Source organism: Oncorhynchus masou, chromosome 17, assembly GCF_036934945.1.
Source record: "Oncorhynchus masou masou isolate Uvic2021 chromosome 17, UVic_Omas_1.1, whole genome shotgun sequence".
NCBI lineage: Eukaryota > Metazoa > Chordata > Actinopteri > Salmoniformes > Salmonidae > Oncorhynchus > Oncorhynchus masou.
Window position 1 is genome coordinate 721,340 of NC_088228.1, and position 15,709 is coordinate 737,048.

The following is a 15,709-nucleotide window of genomic DNA, read 5'->3' on the forward strand; positions in this document are numbered from 1 at the left end:
GAACTTGAGTGAAGACCCAAAAGCGGTTTTAACAGAAAACAGAGTTCTTTAATGAAAAACAGGAATGGCATAAATCCTCTTCCAACGTAGTCAATGGAACAAAAAGAACGTTAGTATAATGCAGGATGCACCTGCCAGGCAGACTCCGACAGGACAGGACAAGGTGGAAGCAAACGAGACGACAGCTTGCTTCTGGCATCAAAAAACACAAACAAGAATCAGACACTGAAAGTAGCAGGAACAGAGAAAGAAATAGAGACCTAATCAGAGGGGGAAGAGAGAACAGGTGGGGAAAGAGAGAATGAGCTAGTTAGGGGAAATGTAGAACAGCTGAGGAATGAGAGACAGAGAAGGTAACCTAAAAAGACCAGCAGAGAGAGAGAGATGAAGAGAAAGGACAGGAACAGACATAACAAGACATGACAGTACCCCCCCACTCACCGAGCGCCTCCTGGCGCACTCGAGGAGGAAACCTGGCGGCAACGGAGGAAATCATCGATCAGCGAACGGTCCAGCACGTCCCGAGAGGGAACCCAACTCCTCTCCTCAGGACCGTACTCCTCCCAATCCACTAGGTACTGATGACCACGGCCCCGAGGGCGCATGTCCAAAATCTTACGAACCCTGTAGATGGGTGCGCCTCGACAAGGATGGGGGGAGGGACGAGCGGGGGCGCGAAGAACGGGCTTAACACAGGAGACATGGAAGACCGGGTGAACGCGACGAAGATAGCGTGGAGAAGAAGTCGCACTGCGACAGGATTAATGACCTGGGAAATACGGAACGGACCAATGAACCGCGGGGCCAACTTGCGAGAAGCTGTCTTAAGGGGAAGGTTCTGAGTGGAGAGCCATACTCTCTGACCGCAACAATATCTAGGACTCTTGGTCCTACGCTTATTAGCGGCCCTCACAGTCTGCGCCCTATTACGGCAAAGTGCCGACCTGACCCCTTCCAGGTGCGCTCGCAACGCTGGACAAAAGCCTGAGCGGAGGGGACGCAGGACTCGGCGAGCTGAGATGAGAACAGCGGAGGCTGGTACCCGAGGCTACACTGAAAAGGGGATAGACCGGTAGCAGACGAGGGAAGCGAGTTGTGGGCGACTCTGCCCAGGGGAGCTGTTCTGACCAAGACGCAGGGTTACGAAAAGAAAGACTGCGTAAAATGCGACCAACAGTCTGATTGGCCCGTTCGGCTTGACCGTTAGACTGGGGATGAAAGCCGGACGAGAGACTGACGGAAGCCCCAATCAAACGGCAAAACTCCCTCCAAAATTGAGACGTGAACTGCGGGCCTCTGTCGGAAACGACGTCAGACGGAAGGCCATGAATTCGGAAAACATTCTCGATAATGATCTGAGCCGTCTCCTTAGCAGAAGGGAGCTTATCGAGAGGAATGAAATGAGCCGCCTTAGAGAATCTATCGACAACCGTAAGAATAACTGTCTTCCCGCTGATGAAGGCAGTCCGGTGATAAAATCTAAAGCGATGTGAGACCACGGTCGAGAGGGAATGGGAAGCGGTCTGAGACGGCCGGCAGGAGGAGAGTTCCTAGATTTAGTCTGCGCGCAGACCGAACAAGCGGCGACAAATCGACGCGCGTCACGTTCCCGAGTGGGCCACCAGAAACGCTGGCGAATGGAAGCGAGCGTACTCCGAACGCCGGGGTGGCCGGCTAACTTGGCAGAGTGGGCCCACTGAAGAACGGCCGGACGAGTAGGAACGGGAACGAACAGAAGGTTCCTAGGACAAGCTCGCGGCGACGGAGTGTGAGCGAGTGCTTGCTTTACCTGCCTCTCAATTCCCCAGACAGTCAACTCCGACAACACGCCCCTCAGGGAGAATCCCATCGGGGTCGGTGGAGACCTCAGAAGAACTGAAGAGACGAGATAAAGCATCAGGCTTGGTGTTTTTTGAGCCCGGACGATAAGAAATAACAAACTCGAAACGAGCGAAAAACAGAGCCCAACGAGCCTGACGCGCATTAAGTCGCTTTGGCTGAACGGATGTACTCAAGGTTCCTATGGTCAGTCCAAACGACAAAAGGAACGGTCGCCTCTCCAACCACTGTCGCCATTCGCCTAGGGCTAAGCGGATGGCGAGCAGTTCGCGATTACCAACATCATAGTTACGTTCTGACGGCGATAAGCGATGAGAGAAAAACGCGCAAGGATGGACCTTGCCGTCAGAGAGAGAGCGCTGAGAAAGAATGGCTCCCACGCCCACCTCTGACGCGTCAACCTCAACAACAAACTGTCTAGAGATGTCAGGTGTAACAAGAATAGGTGCGGATGTAAAACGATTCTTAAGAAGATCAAAAGCTCCCTGGGCGGAAACGGACCACTTAAAGCACGTCTTAACAGAAGTAAGGGCTGTGAGAGGAGCTGCCACCTGACCGAAATTACGGATGAAACGACGATAGAAATTAGCGAAGCCCAGAAAGCGCTGCAGCTCGACGCGTGACTTAGGAACGGGCCAATCAATGACAGCCTGGACCTTAGCGGGATCCATCTTAATGCCCTCAGCGGAAATAACGGAACCGAGAAAAGGGACAGAGGCGGCATGAAAAGTGCACTTCTCAGCCTTCACATAAAGACAGTTCTCCAAAAGGCGCTGGAGGACGCTGCCGCACGTGCTGAACATGAATCGAGAGAGACGGTGAAAAAATCAGGATATCGTCCATGTAAACGAAAACAAAAATGTTCAGCATGTCTCTCAGGACGTCGTTAACTAGTGCCTGAAAGACAGCTGGAGCGTTAACGAGGCCGAAAGGAAGAACCCGGTATTCAAAGTGCCCTAACGGAGTGTTAAACGCCGTCTTCCACTCGTCCCCTCCCTGATGCGCACGAGATGGTAGGCGTTACGAAGGTCCAATTTGGTGAAAAACCTGGCTCCCTGCAGGATCTCGAAGGCTGAAGACATAAGAGGAAGCGGATAACGATTCTTAACTGTTATGTCATTCAGCCCTCGATAATCCACGCATGGGCGCAGGGACCCGTCCTTCTTCTGAACAAAAAACCCGCGCCCGGCGGGGGAGGAGGAGGAGACTATGGTACCGGCGCCGAGCGAAACCGACAAATAATCCTCGAGAGCCTTACGTTCGGGAGCCGACAGAGAGTATAATCTACTCCCGGGGGAGTAGTTCCCGGAAGGAGATCAATACTACAGTCATACGACCGGTGTGGAGGGAGAGAAGTGGCCTTGGAACGACTGAACACCGTGCGCAGATCGTGATACTCCTCCGGCACCCCTGTCAAATCGCCAGGCTCCTCCTGTGAAGAAGAGACAGAGGAAACAGGAGGGATAGCAGACATTAAACAGGTTACATGACAAGAAACATTCCAGGATAGGATAGTATTACTAGACCAATTAATAGAAGGGTTATGGCGCACTAGCCAGGGATGACCCAAAACAACAGGTGTAAAAGGTGAACGAAAAATTAAAAAAGAAATGGTTTCGCTATGATTACCAGAGACAGTGAGGGTTAAAGGCAGCGTCTCACGCTGAATCTTGGGGAGAGAACTACCATCTAAAGCGAACAAGGCCCTGGGCTCCCCTAACTGTCTGAGAGGAATGTCATGTTCCCGAGCCCAGGTCTCGCCCATAAAACAGCCCTCCGCCCCAGAGTCTATCAAGGCACTGCAGGAAGCAGATGAACCGGGCCAGCGGAGATGGACCGGAAAGGTAGTGCGTGATCCAGAAGGAGAGGCCTGAGTAGTTGCGCTCACCAGTAGCCCTCCTCTTACTGATGAGCTCTGGCTTTTACTGGACATGAGGTGACAAAATGACCAGCGGAGCCGCAGTAGAGACAGAGGCGATTGGTGATTCTCCGTTCCCTCTCCTTGGCCGAGATGCGGATACCCCCAGCTGCATAGGCTCAGCATCCGAGCCGGCGGAGGAGGGTGGCAGTGATGCGGCAGGTGGCAGTGATGTGGAGAGGGGAGCAACGGAGAACGCGAGCTCCTTTCCACGAGCTCTGGCGACGAAGATCAAACCGTCGCTCTATGCGAATAGCGAGAGCTATTAAGGAGTCCAGACTGGAAGGAACCTCCCGGGAGAGGATCTCATCCTTAACCTCGACGTGGAGACCCTCCAGAAAAACGAGCGGCAAAGCCGGCTCGTTCCAGTCACTAGAGGCAGCGAGAGTGCGAAACTCAATAGAATAATCCGTTGGATCTATTCCCCTGACATAGGGAAGACAGGGCCCTGGAAGCCTCCTCGCCAAAAACAGAACGGTCAAAAACCCGTATCATCTCCTCCTTAAAGTCCTGATACTGGTTAATACACTCAGCCCTCGCCTCCCAGACTGCCGTGCCCCACTCACGCGCCCGTCCGGTAAGGAGAGAAATGACGTAGGCGATGCGGGCTGCGCTCCTGGAGTAAGTGTTGGGCTGGAGAGAGAACACCACATCACACTGAGTGAGGAATGAGCTGGCACTCAGTGGGCTCCCAGAGTAACACGCGGGTTGTTGATCCTGGCCCGGAGACTGGAAAACCTGGAAGTGGGCGGTGGATCGAGGTGGAGTTGGTGAACCTGTCTTGTGAGGTCGGAGACTTGACGGCCAGGGTCTCAACGGCATGTTGAGCAGCAGACAATTCCTCCTCGTGTCTGCCTAGCATCGCCTCCCTGGATCTCGACGGCGGAGTGAAAAGGGTCCGGAGCCGCTGGGTCCATTCTTGGTCTGATTCTTCTGTTATGAACTTGAGTGAAGACCCAAAAGCGGTTTTAACAGAAAACAGAGTTCTTTAATGAAAAACAGGAATGGCATAAATCCTCTTCCAACGTAGTCAATGGAACAAAAAGAACGTAGTATAATGCAGGATGCACCTGCCATGCAGACCTGACAGGACAGGACAAGGTGGAAGCAAACGAGACGACAGCTTGCTTCTGGCATCAAAAAACACAAACAAGAATCAGACACTGAAAGTAGCAGGAACAGAGAGAGAAATAGAGACCTAATCAGAGGGGGAAGAGAGAACAGGTGGGGAAAGAGAACCGTGACAATTCTCATCAATGACATAAACTCTACAGTGGAAAGTCTGCACATTGTAGTTATCAGATTCACATGGAATTGTTGTTCAATATAAATGTTTGAATATAAAATTATTGGTGAAAAGATGAAATGTAATTTTAGCTTCCAAATGAGAGATTTGGGTTTTCATAAGGTTAGGGATCTGCTCAATCAGTGGCCCGCCCCTGTGAAGAGACATGGGTAATACAACTTTTCAAACACACCCTTCTTGCTCCCCTTTATAAAGCCTTGACGAAAATGTAACCTCCTGTTCTGAGGATGTGAGGACCACGGTCCATACGTTAAAAGGACTAACATGTCAACTACAGAACTAAGCCAACCTCAGCGTGTTGCTTGGTTGCGAATGATATGAACTTTGAACTCTTATTCACTACAGAAGTGATACCTCCTAGCCGTTGAGTTAGCAACAGCAGCTGCAAACGTGGGCTAGGGAAGAACAGACAGAGTATCCCATCTACCACACAACGACGTTACTACAACGTATTCTTCAAAGGACAAAGGACTCTGTTGGGCAACACGGCCTTCCATCTACCACCAACCTACCGAAGCGCAGCTGAGAGTAAATATTTATTGCATTTTCCTTTTCCAAATGGGCGGTAATTTAGAATGCATAAGATACTGTATTTACGATAGCACAGCTTCGCCCTTTGTTCCTCAGTCTTCCCGCTCTTTCACTCAAACCCAGACCCTTTTCTTTTGTGTAACAAGCTGTCATATCTGTTCCGTCTGCTAGGGATGTTTTCCTTTATGATATAATTTGTAATCAAGGTATGATTCATTCTGTGTATATGTAATTCTGTGTTATTAGTTAGATATTAACTAAATAAATGATTAAACCCAATTTTGTATTGCTGATTCAACTTGTTAGCCAGGGTTCGTGAATATTTACAACTTTCAGATAAGACTGAAATAAGGTGACGATTAATATTGACTGCTATTGATGTAAAATATTACTAGGTCTTTAACTTCTTCGATATAGGGGGCGCTCTTTTCATTTTTGGATTAAATAACGTTCCCGTTTTAAACAAGATATTTTGTCACGAAAAGATGCTCGACTATGCATATAATTGACAGCTTTGGAAAGAAAACACTCTGACGTTTCCAAAACTGCAAAGATACTGCCTGTGAGTGCCCCAGAACTAATGCTACAGGCGAAACCAAGATGGAATTTCATACAGGAACTGCCCCAGATTTTGAATGCGCTGTGTTCCAATGTCTCCTTATATGGCTGTGAATGCGCCAGGAATGAGCCTACACTTTCTGTCGATTTCCCCAAGGTGTCTGCAGCATTGTGACGTATTTGTAGGCATATCATTGGAAGATTGACCATAAGAGACTACATTTACCAGGTGTCCACTTGGGGTCCTCCGTCGAAATTATTGCGCAATCTCCAGCTGCGTCCACTTTTCCATTAGGTTCAGAGGAGAAAGGCAACTGCCACAAATTATTTATCATTGAATAGATATGTGAAAAACACCTTGAGGATTGATTCTAAACAACGTTTGCCATGTTTCTGTCGATATTATGGAGTTAATTTGGAAAAAATTTTGGCGTTGTAATGACTGAATTTTCGGGGGGTTTTCTTAGCCAAACGTGATGAACAAAACGGAGTGATTTCTCCTACACAAATAATCTTTTTGGAAAAACTGAACATTTGCTATCTAACTGAGAGTCTCCTCATTGAAAACATCCGAAGTTCTTCAAAGGTAAATGATTTTATTTGAATGATTTTCTTGTTTTTGTGAAAATGTTGCCTGCTGAATGGTAGGCTTAATACTATGCTAGCTATCAATACTCTTACACAAATGCTTGTGTAGCTATGGTTGAAAAGCATATTTTGAAAATCTGAGATGACAGTGTTGTTAACAAAAGGCTAAGCTTGTGAGCCAATATATTTATTTCATTTCATTTGCGATTTTCATGAATAGTTAACGTTGCGTTATGCTAATGAGCTTGAGGCTATGATTACGCTCCCGGATACGGGATTGCTCGACGCTAGAGGTTAAGAGTTGAATCGGAAGATAACAGCTCTATAAATATTATTTTGTGGTGCCCCGACGTTCTAGTTAATTACATTTACATGATTAGCTCAATCAGGTAATATTAATTACAGAGAAAGGATTTTATAGAATAGCATGTCTTAACACTTAATCCGGCATAGCCAAAGACACGACAACAGGTTTATAGGGTTAGGGATATCTTCACCATTACAGGTTTAAAGGGTTAGGGATATCTTCACCATTACAGGTTTAAAGGGTTAGGGATATCTTCACCATTACAGGTTTAAAGGGTTAGGGATATCTTCACCACTACAGGTTTAAAGGGTTAGGGATATCTTCACCACTACAGGTTTAAAGGGTTAGGGATATCTTCACCATTACAGGTTTAAAGGGTTAGGGATATCTTCACCATTACAGGTTTAAAGGGTTAGGGATATCTTCACCATTACAGGTTTAAAGGGTTAGGGATATCTTCACCACTACAGGTTTAAAGGGTTAGGGATATCTTCACCATTACAGGTTTAAAGGGTTAGGGATATCTTCACCATTACAGGTTTAAAGGGTTAGGGATATCTTCACCATTACAGGTTTAAAGGGTTAGGGATATCTTCACCATTACAGGTTTACAGGGTTAGGGATATCTTCACCATTACAGGTTTAAAGGGTTAGGGATATCTTCACCATTACAGGTTTAAAGGGTTAGGGATATCTTCACCATTACAGGTTTAAAGGGTTAGGGATATCTTCACCACTACAGGTTTAAAGGGTTAGGGATATCTTCACCATTACAGGTTTAAAGGGTTAGGGATATCTTCACCATTACAGGTTTAAAGGGTTAGGGATATCTTCACCATTACAGGTTTATAGGGTTAGGGATATCTTCACCATTACAGGTTTATAGGGTTAGGGATATCTTCACCACTACAGGTTTAAAGGGTTAGGGATATCTTCACCATTACAGGTTTATAGGGTTAGGGATATCTTCACCATTCCAGGTTTAAAGGGTTAGGGATATCTTCACCATTCCAGGTTTAAAGGGTTAGGGATATCTTCACCATTACAGGTTTAAGAATGGTTTTCTTCAGCTAGTTTCACTCCGTGTGACTAACCTTCAAACTATACATTGACACTGATACCATCTCCTAGACACACACACACTTCAAACCATGCCACATCAAACCAAACCACCTTAAACCAAACCACCTCAAACTAACCCACCTCAAACCAACCCAACTTGAACCAACTCACCTTGAACCAGCTCACTTGAACCAACTCACCTCAATCCAACCCACCTCAAACCAACTCACCTCAAACCAAACCAACTCAAACCAACCCACATCATACCAAACCACCTCAAACCACCCCACCTCATACCAACCCACCTCAAACCAACTCACTTCAAACCACCCCACTTCAAACCAGCCCACCTCAAAACAACCCACCTCAAATCAAACCACCTAAAACCAAACCACCTGAAACCAACTCACCTCAAACCAACTCACCTCAAACCAAACCACCTCAAACCAAACCACCTTAAACCAAACCACCTCAAACTAACCCACCTCAAACCAACCCAACTCGAACCAACTCACCTTGAACCAGCTCACTTGAACCAACTCACCTCAAACCAAACCAACTCAAATCAACCCACATCATACCAAACCACCTCAAACCACCCCACCTCAAACCAACCCACCTCAAACCAACTCACTTCAAACCAGCCCACCTCAAAACAACCCACATCAAACCAACTCACATCATACCAACTCACCTCAAACCAACTCACCTCAAACCAACCCACCTCAAACCAACCCACCTCAAACCAACTCACCTCAAACCAAACCACCTCAAACCAACCCACATCATACCAAACCACCTCAAACCACCCCACCTAGATTTACATTTACATTTAAGTCATTTAGCAGACGCTCTTATCCAGAGCGACTTACAAATTGGTGAATTCACCTTCTGACATCAGTGGAACAGCCACTTTACAATAGTGCATCTAAATCATTTAAGGGGGGGTGAGAAGGATTACTTTATCCTATCCTAGGTATTCCTTGAAGAGGTGGGGTTTCAGGTGTCTCCGGAAGGTGGTGATTGACTCCGCTGTCCTGGCGTCGTGAGGGAGTTTGTTCCACCATTGGGGGCCAGAGCAGCGAACAGTTTTGACTGGGCTGAGCGGGAACTGTACTTCCTCCGTGGTAGGGAGGCGAGCAGGCCAGAGGTGGATGAGCGCAGTGCCCTTGTTTGGGTGTAGGGCCTGATCAGAGCCTGGAGGTACTGCGGTGCCGTTCCCCTCACAGCTCCGTAGGCAAGCACCATGGTCTTGTAGCGGATGCGAGCTTCAACTGGAAGCCAGTGGAGAGAGCGGAGGAGCGGGGTGACGTGAGAGAACTTGGGAAGGTTGAACACCAGACGGGCTGCGGCGTTCTGGATGAGTTGTAGGGGTTTAATGGCACAGGCAGGGAGCCCAGCCAACAGCGAGTTGCAGTAATCCAGACGGGAGATGACAAGTGCCTGGATTAGGACCTGCGCCGCTTCCTGCGCCAAACCAACTCACCTCAAACCACCCCACCTCAAACCAACCCACCTCAAACCAACCCACCTCAAACCAACTCACTTCAAACCAACCCACCTCAAACCAACTCACCTCAAACCAACTCACCTCAAACCAACTCACCTCAAACCAAACCACCTCAAACCAACTCACCTCAAACCAACTCACATCAAACCAACTCACCTCAAACCAACCCACCTCAAACCAACTCACCTCAAACCAAACCACATCAAACCAACTCACCTCAAACCAACTCACCTCAAACCAAACCACCTCAAACCAACTCACCTCAAACCAACTCACATCAAACCAACTCACCTCAAACCAACCCACCTCAAACCAACTCACCTCAAACCAAACCACATCAAACCAACCCACATCATACCAAACCACCTCAAACCACCCCACCTCATACCAAACCACATCAAACCAAACCACCTCAAACCAACTCACCTCAAACCAACCCACCTCAAACCACCCCACCTCAAACCACCCCACCTCAAACCACCCCACCTCAAACCAACTCACCTCAAACCAACCCACCTCAAACCACCCCACCTCAAACCAACCCACCTCAAACCACCCCACCTCAAACCAACCCACCTCAAACCAAACCACCTCAAACCAACTCACCTCAAACCAACTCACCTCAAACCAAACCACCTCAAACCAACTCACCTCAAACCAACTCACATCAAACCAACTCACCTCAAACCAACCCACCTCAAACCAACTCACCTCAAACCAAACCACCTCAAACCAACCCACATCATACCAAACCACCTCAAACCACCCCACCTCATACCAAACCACATCAAACCAAACCACCTCAAACCACCCCACCTCATACCAAACCACATCAAACCAACCCACCTCACACCACCCCACCTCACACCACCCCACCTCAACTGAACCCACCTCAAACCACCCCACCTCACACCAACCCACCTCATACCACCCCACCTCAACTGAACCCTGTTCTGTCCTTTCCCCTCCCGGACACAGAACCCTGCAGTGTCCTTTAAATGACTACATCTGGACTTCACACATAATAATAATAATATTCTGGACTGGAAATTATTTATTAAGACACAAATGTTTGTTGTCATAAGACATTGATCAACTGATGTTTTCATTAAAACATGTCTTTCCTGCTGTCTCTCATGTGGTTTAGGCTGGGCTAGAGCAGAAGCCTGAACACCCAGTGTACATCCAGGAGAAGGACTGGCCTGCTACAATTGTAATACGGTTGTATCCTACATTGTGTGACTTTTAACTGTGTTGTTGTATACAACATTAGAGTCACTGAGTCATGGCTCTCCTCCTAATGGACATGTGATGTAGACTCACAGGAGGTTCTGTGAATGTTCTCCCTCAGGTCAACGTTGTGAGTTGAGGTGAGACCCGGGAGGGTGGGGGGGTGGGGGGGGGGACTACAGGTGAGAGGTTCCCAGGAAGTTGAGAGGAAACTCACTTGGTTGTCTCATCGTCACGTAGTCATCGTTACAACACAACAGAGGGTATTTTAGGAGCCAACCAGGGACAACCCTTCCCCTCTCAGGGAGGGGTGTAGAGAGAGACAGAGGTATGTAGAAAGAGAAAGCAGGAGACTGAGGAGAACCAACCAACTGTATGGAAATGTGATCTCTGAAACACTGTGTTTATTTCAGACCAGATACTGCCACATCAAACAGAGGCTTTGGTAGTTGTGTTTATTTCAGACCAGATACTGCCACATCAAACAGAGGCTTTGGTAGTTGGACAGACATGCACCATTGATATCCATCTTCAAAGGACTCTATCTGCCCATTCATGTTGTGGATGAATTCAATGAACATTATTCCACAGACAAGCAACAGTATACAGGGTCTCTATGTCTGTAGTATACAGAGAACAGTGCAGGGATGCATCTGGTTTTCAGGGGAAATGGAAAAGGAGCATGTGACTGGAATTATGCTTTTGGACATTAACAAGGCAACACTCCATCCTCCACGTCTACTGGTTAAACAGTGCAGAAGAAAACCTCCCACATCAGTTTTCTCTCTTCTCATCAGGGCCAGATTGAAAGGAAAACCATTAGGTCATCACTTATTAGCAGACCAATGGACATGAGAGATCTGTTAGACTGAGAGTCCAACGTGAGAGATCTGAGAGTCCAACGTGAGAGATCTGAGAGTCCAACAAGCGAGATCTGTCAGACTGAGAGTCCAACATGAGAGATCTGTCAGACTGAGAGTCCAACATGAGAGATCTGTCAGACTGAGAGTCCAACATGAGAGATCTGAGAGTCCAACATGAGAGATCTGAGAGTCCAACGTGACAGATCTGAGAGTCCAACATGAGAGATCTGTCAGACTGAGAGTCCAACATGAGAGATCTGAGAGTCCAACAAGAGAGATCTGTCAGACTGAGAGTCCAACAAGAGAGATCTGAGAGTCCAACAAGCGAGATCTGTCAGACTGAGAGTCCAACATGAGAGATCTGAGAGTCCAACAAGAGAGATCTGTCAGACTGAGAGTCCAACATGAGAGATCTGAGAGTCCAACATGAGAGATCTGTCAGACTGAGAGTCCAACATGAGAGATCTGTCAGACTGAGAGTCCAACATGAGAGATCTGTCAGACTGAGAGTCCAACATGAGAGATCTGAGAGTCCAACATGAGAGATCTGTCAGACTGAGATCATGTTATATTATATCTGTATCTATCAAGCGCAAATAGTCGGCAGCTAGTTTAACTTTTTATCGTCTTTTTGAAGTGTGTCCTTGGTTTTAAATGCTCTAAGTGTCGTGTATTCATGGAAGCCAAAGGAAACCAGGCTTCCCCCAAAAATACAAAAATTACAAAAAAACAAGTAAAAGGATGTATCTGTCTTCTCTCTGTTTCATAATTTTCCTTCAATTCCCAAGAGACTGAACCTGTCTCTCCAGAGAAAGCATCATAAACCACACCCCTCTGTCTCTGTATGTCATAAACCACGCCCCTCTGTCTGACTCTGTCATAAACCACACCCCTCTGTCTCTGTATGTCATAAACCACGCCCCTCTGTCTCTGTATGTCATAAACCACACCCCTCTGTCTCTGTATGTCATAAACCACGCCCCTCTGTCTCTGTATGTCATAAAACAAGCCCCTCTGTCTCTGTATGTCATAAACCACACCCCTCTGTCTCTGTATGTCATAAACCACGCCCCTCTGTCTCTGTATGTCATAAACCATGCCCCTCTGTCTCTGTATGTCATAAACCACACCCCTCTGTCTCTGTATGTCATAAACCACACCCCTCTGTCTGACTCTCATAAACCACACCCCTCTGTCTCTGTATGTCATAAACCACGCCCCTCTGTCTCTGTATGTCATAAACCACACCCCTCTGTCTCTGTATGTCATAAACCACGCCCCTCTGTCTCTGTATGTCGTAAACCACACCCTTCTGTCTCTGTATGTCATAAACCACGCCCCTCTGTCTCTGTATGTCATAAACCACACCCCTCTGTCTGACTCTCATAAACCACACCCATCTGTCTCTGTATGTCATAAACCACGCCCCTCTGTCTGTGTATGTCATAAACCACGCCCCTCTGTCTCTGTATGTCATAAACCACGCCCCTCTGTCTCTGTATGTCATAAACCACGCCCCTCTGTCTCTGTATGTCATAAACCACACCCCTCTGTCTGACTCTCATAAACCACACCCCTCTGTCTCTGTATGTCATAAACCACGCCCCTCTGTCTCTGTATGTCATAAACCACGCCCCTCTGTCTCTGTATGTCATAAACCACACCCCTCTGTCTCTGTATGTCATAAACCACGCCCCTCTGTCTCTGTATGTCGTAAACCACACCCCTCTGTCTGACTCTCATAAACCACACCCCTCTGTCTCTGTATGTCATAAACCACGCCCCTCTGTCTCTGTATGTCATAAACCACACCCCTCTGTCTGACTCTGTCATAAACCACGCCCCTCTGTCTGACTTTGTCATGAACCACGCCGCTCTGTCTGACTTTGTCATAAACCACGCCCCTCTGTCTGTATATGTCATAAACCACTCCCCTCTGTATATCATAAATTACCTGTCTAAAATGTTCGGTGCAGGTTTTGGTAGCAGGTAACCTGTTTGCCTTACAGGGTAGCCTCGTGGTTAGAGCAGTTGCAAGTTCAAACCCCTGAGCTGACAAGGTGCAAATCTGTCGTTCTGCCCCTGAACAGGCAGTTAACCCACTGTTCCTAGGCTGTCATTGAAAAGGAAAAGGTAAAATTTTAAATAATAAAAACACCTGCGCAGAATGTTGTGCAACAGGTCATTCATATGTTCTCCATACTGGCCAATGATTATACTGGTGATTCTGATCCAACCGTTAATTCATACATTGTGCCTCCGGCCTGAGAGGATGGAAGTTCAATATGTAGCTGGAGGTAGTATGCTAATGTTAACTAGCTGGCTAATTGTTTTCCAAGAAAGTTAGGTTAGTGAGCAAGGATTTTAGCCAGGTAGCTTAGGACAACAAAACAGAAAGGTTGTACTGTATGACAGAGTCATAGACCGTTTAGACAACATGAAAGATGAAGATGGCATCGGTGTGTCTACAAGTAGGATGTGTCAACGTGGTTTTTATACTTATGTACACACACAGAAATCAGTACCATGGACAGCCACATCATATTTAGCTGACTTTGATTGGACTAAATCGTTTTTGGTATCTTTCAGTTGTCACTGAATCAGACTAAGCAGATGTATTAGATGATGTTGAAGTGTAAATGGTGCTGGAATAGTGGAGGCAGCTCCTATTTTCTTTGTGACTTGCAGTAACTCTCCGTGGTTCTAAATCAATAATTGTTTTGTCCCCAAATGCCGGAAACATTACTTTGCTTGACCATACTGTAGGTCATGTAACTGGTTGTTATAAGAAAAAGGATTTGTTGGCTTCACCAGACAGATTTCGCTCTCCGGTTTGGTGATGAAACAAATGTGTGGTTGAATTTATTCTGCCACTGTGTCTTCTTATTGTTTCGGCCTTAGGGCCTATATATCACGGTTACAAGGCATATGAATTAACAGGCTATAGAAGCAAACAACGAAATTATCACAACACACAGGTTGTAATGTGTAGAAAAAATGATGGCTTGTTTTCCCCAGTGATTTACCCCACGCACCATTACTGAATGTCATTTAAAATCAAAGAAAGTTGAACTGAAAACTCACCGTTGAGCCCGTTACCAGGGGGCTCGAGAGCGCTCTGTGAAGTCCCCACTCTTCCGCCACCAGCATCTGGCGCGTTCAGCTCCTCTGACAGCGACTGTCTCGTGCTCTGCCGTCCAATCTGGTTCGAGGAGGAGACGTTGAGGCGCACGCTCCTCTTCCTCCCGTGGTCAGACTTCGGGGCGGAGAGGTTCCGGTCAGTCTCGTGCTCGGGTTCTGAACCAACTTTGACCAATGCGTGTCTGGTCCGTCTGGTCAAGGCAGACGTCACAGAGCCCATGGCTTCAATACTTATTTTTAGTGATTAGAACAGCAGGTCTTTAGAAAGTTAAAGTGCAGTGAAGGACGCATAATATGGATATTAAAAAACATTCCCCGTGAAGTCTTCCAGTAGGTTTGAAGAGAAACAGCCTGGTTCCAGCTACTAAAACTCACTGGGGGGAGTAGGCTGAGGGAACTTCTTCATCGTTCAAATTATTAGTTGGTTCATCGGTTTTCCTCCTCTCCTTCCCCGCAGACTGTAGCAGCCCAGTCCATGCTGGGTGAAATTAGATGAAATATTTCCAGTCCAGGACAGCGGAGCAGAACAGTGTTTGGGCTCATCATCCCCCGCAAGCCTTTCCTCCTCTCATCCTCCTCTTCTCTCAGAGGCATCCTGTCTGTCGCCAGGGGATGGCGTCACATGGTGGAGAAAGTTGCTATGTCAAACACAAGGGAGTCTCGAGGGCAAAGACCTGCAAAAACAAGCTCAGTAATGAGTCTGGTGCTTGTCGGATGTATTAATACCGCAGGATATCAAACGCTCCGGAACACCCGGGCTCCTGAGTGTCGCAGTGGTCTAAGGCACAGCATCTCAGTGCAAGAGGCGTCACTGCAGTCCCTGGTTCTAATCCATCTGCATCACACCCGGCGGTGA

The 15,709-nt window shown here is 47.3% G+C and overlaps 1 protein-coding gene across 1 annotated transcript; it reads left to right on the forward strand.

The window, feature by feature from the left end:
* The first annotated feature begins 9,541 nt into the window (after positions 1-9,541).
* On the forward strand, positions 9,542-10,504 carry LOC135558069 (uncharacterized). Its single transcript, XM_064991821.1, has one exon. The coding sequence runs from the start codon at positions 9,542-9,544 to the stop codon at positions 10,502-10,504; it is 963 nt and encodes a 320-aa protein (XP_064847893.1).
* The last annotated feature ends 5,205 nt before the right edge of the window (positions 10,505-15,709 follow it).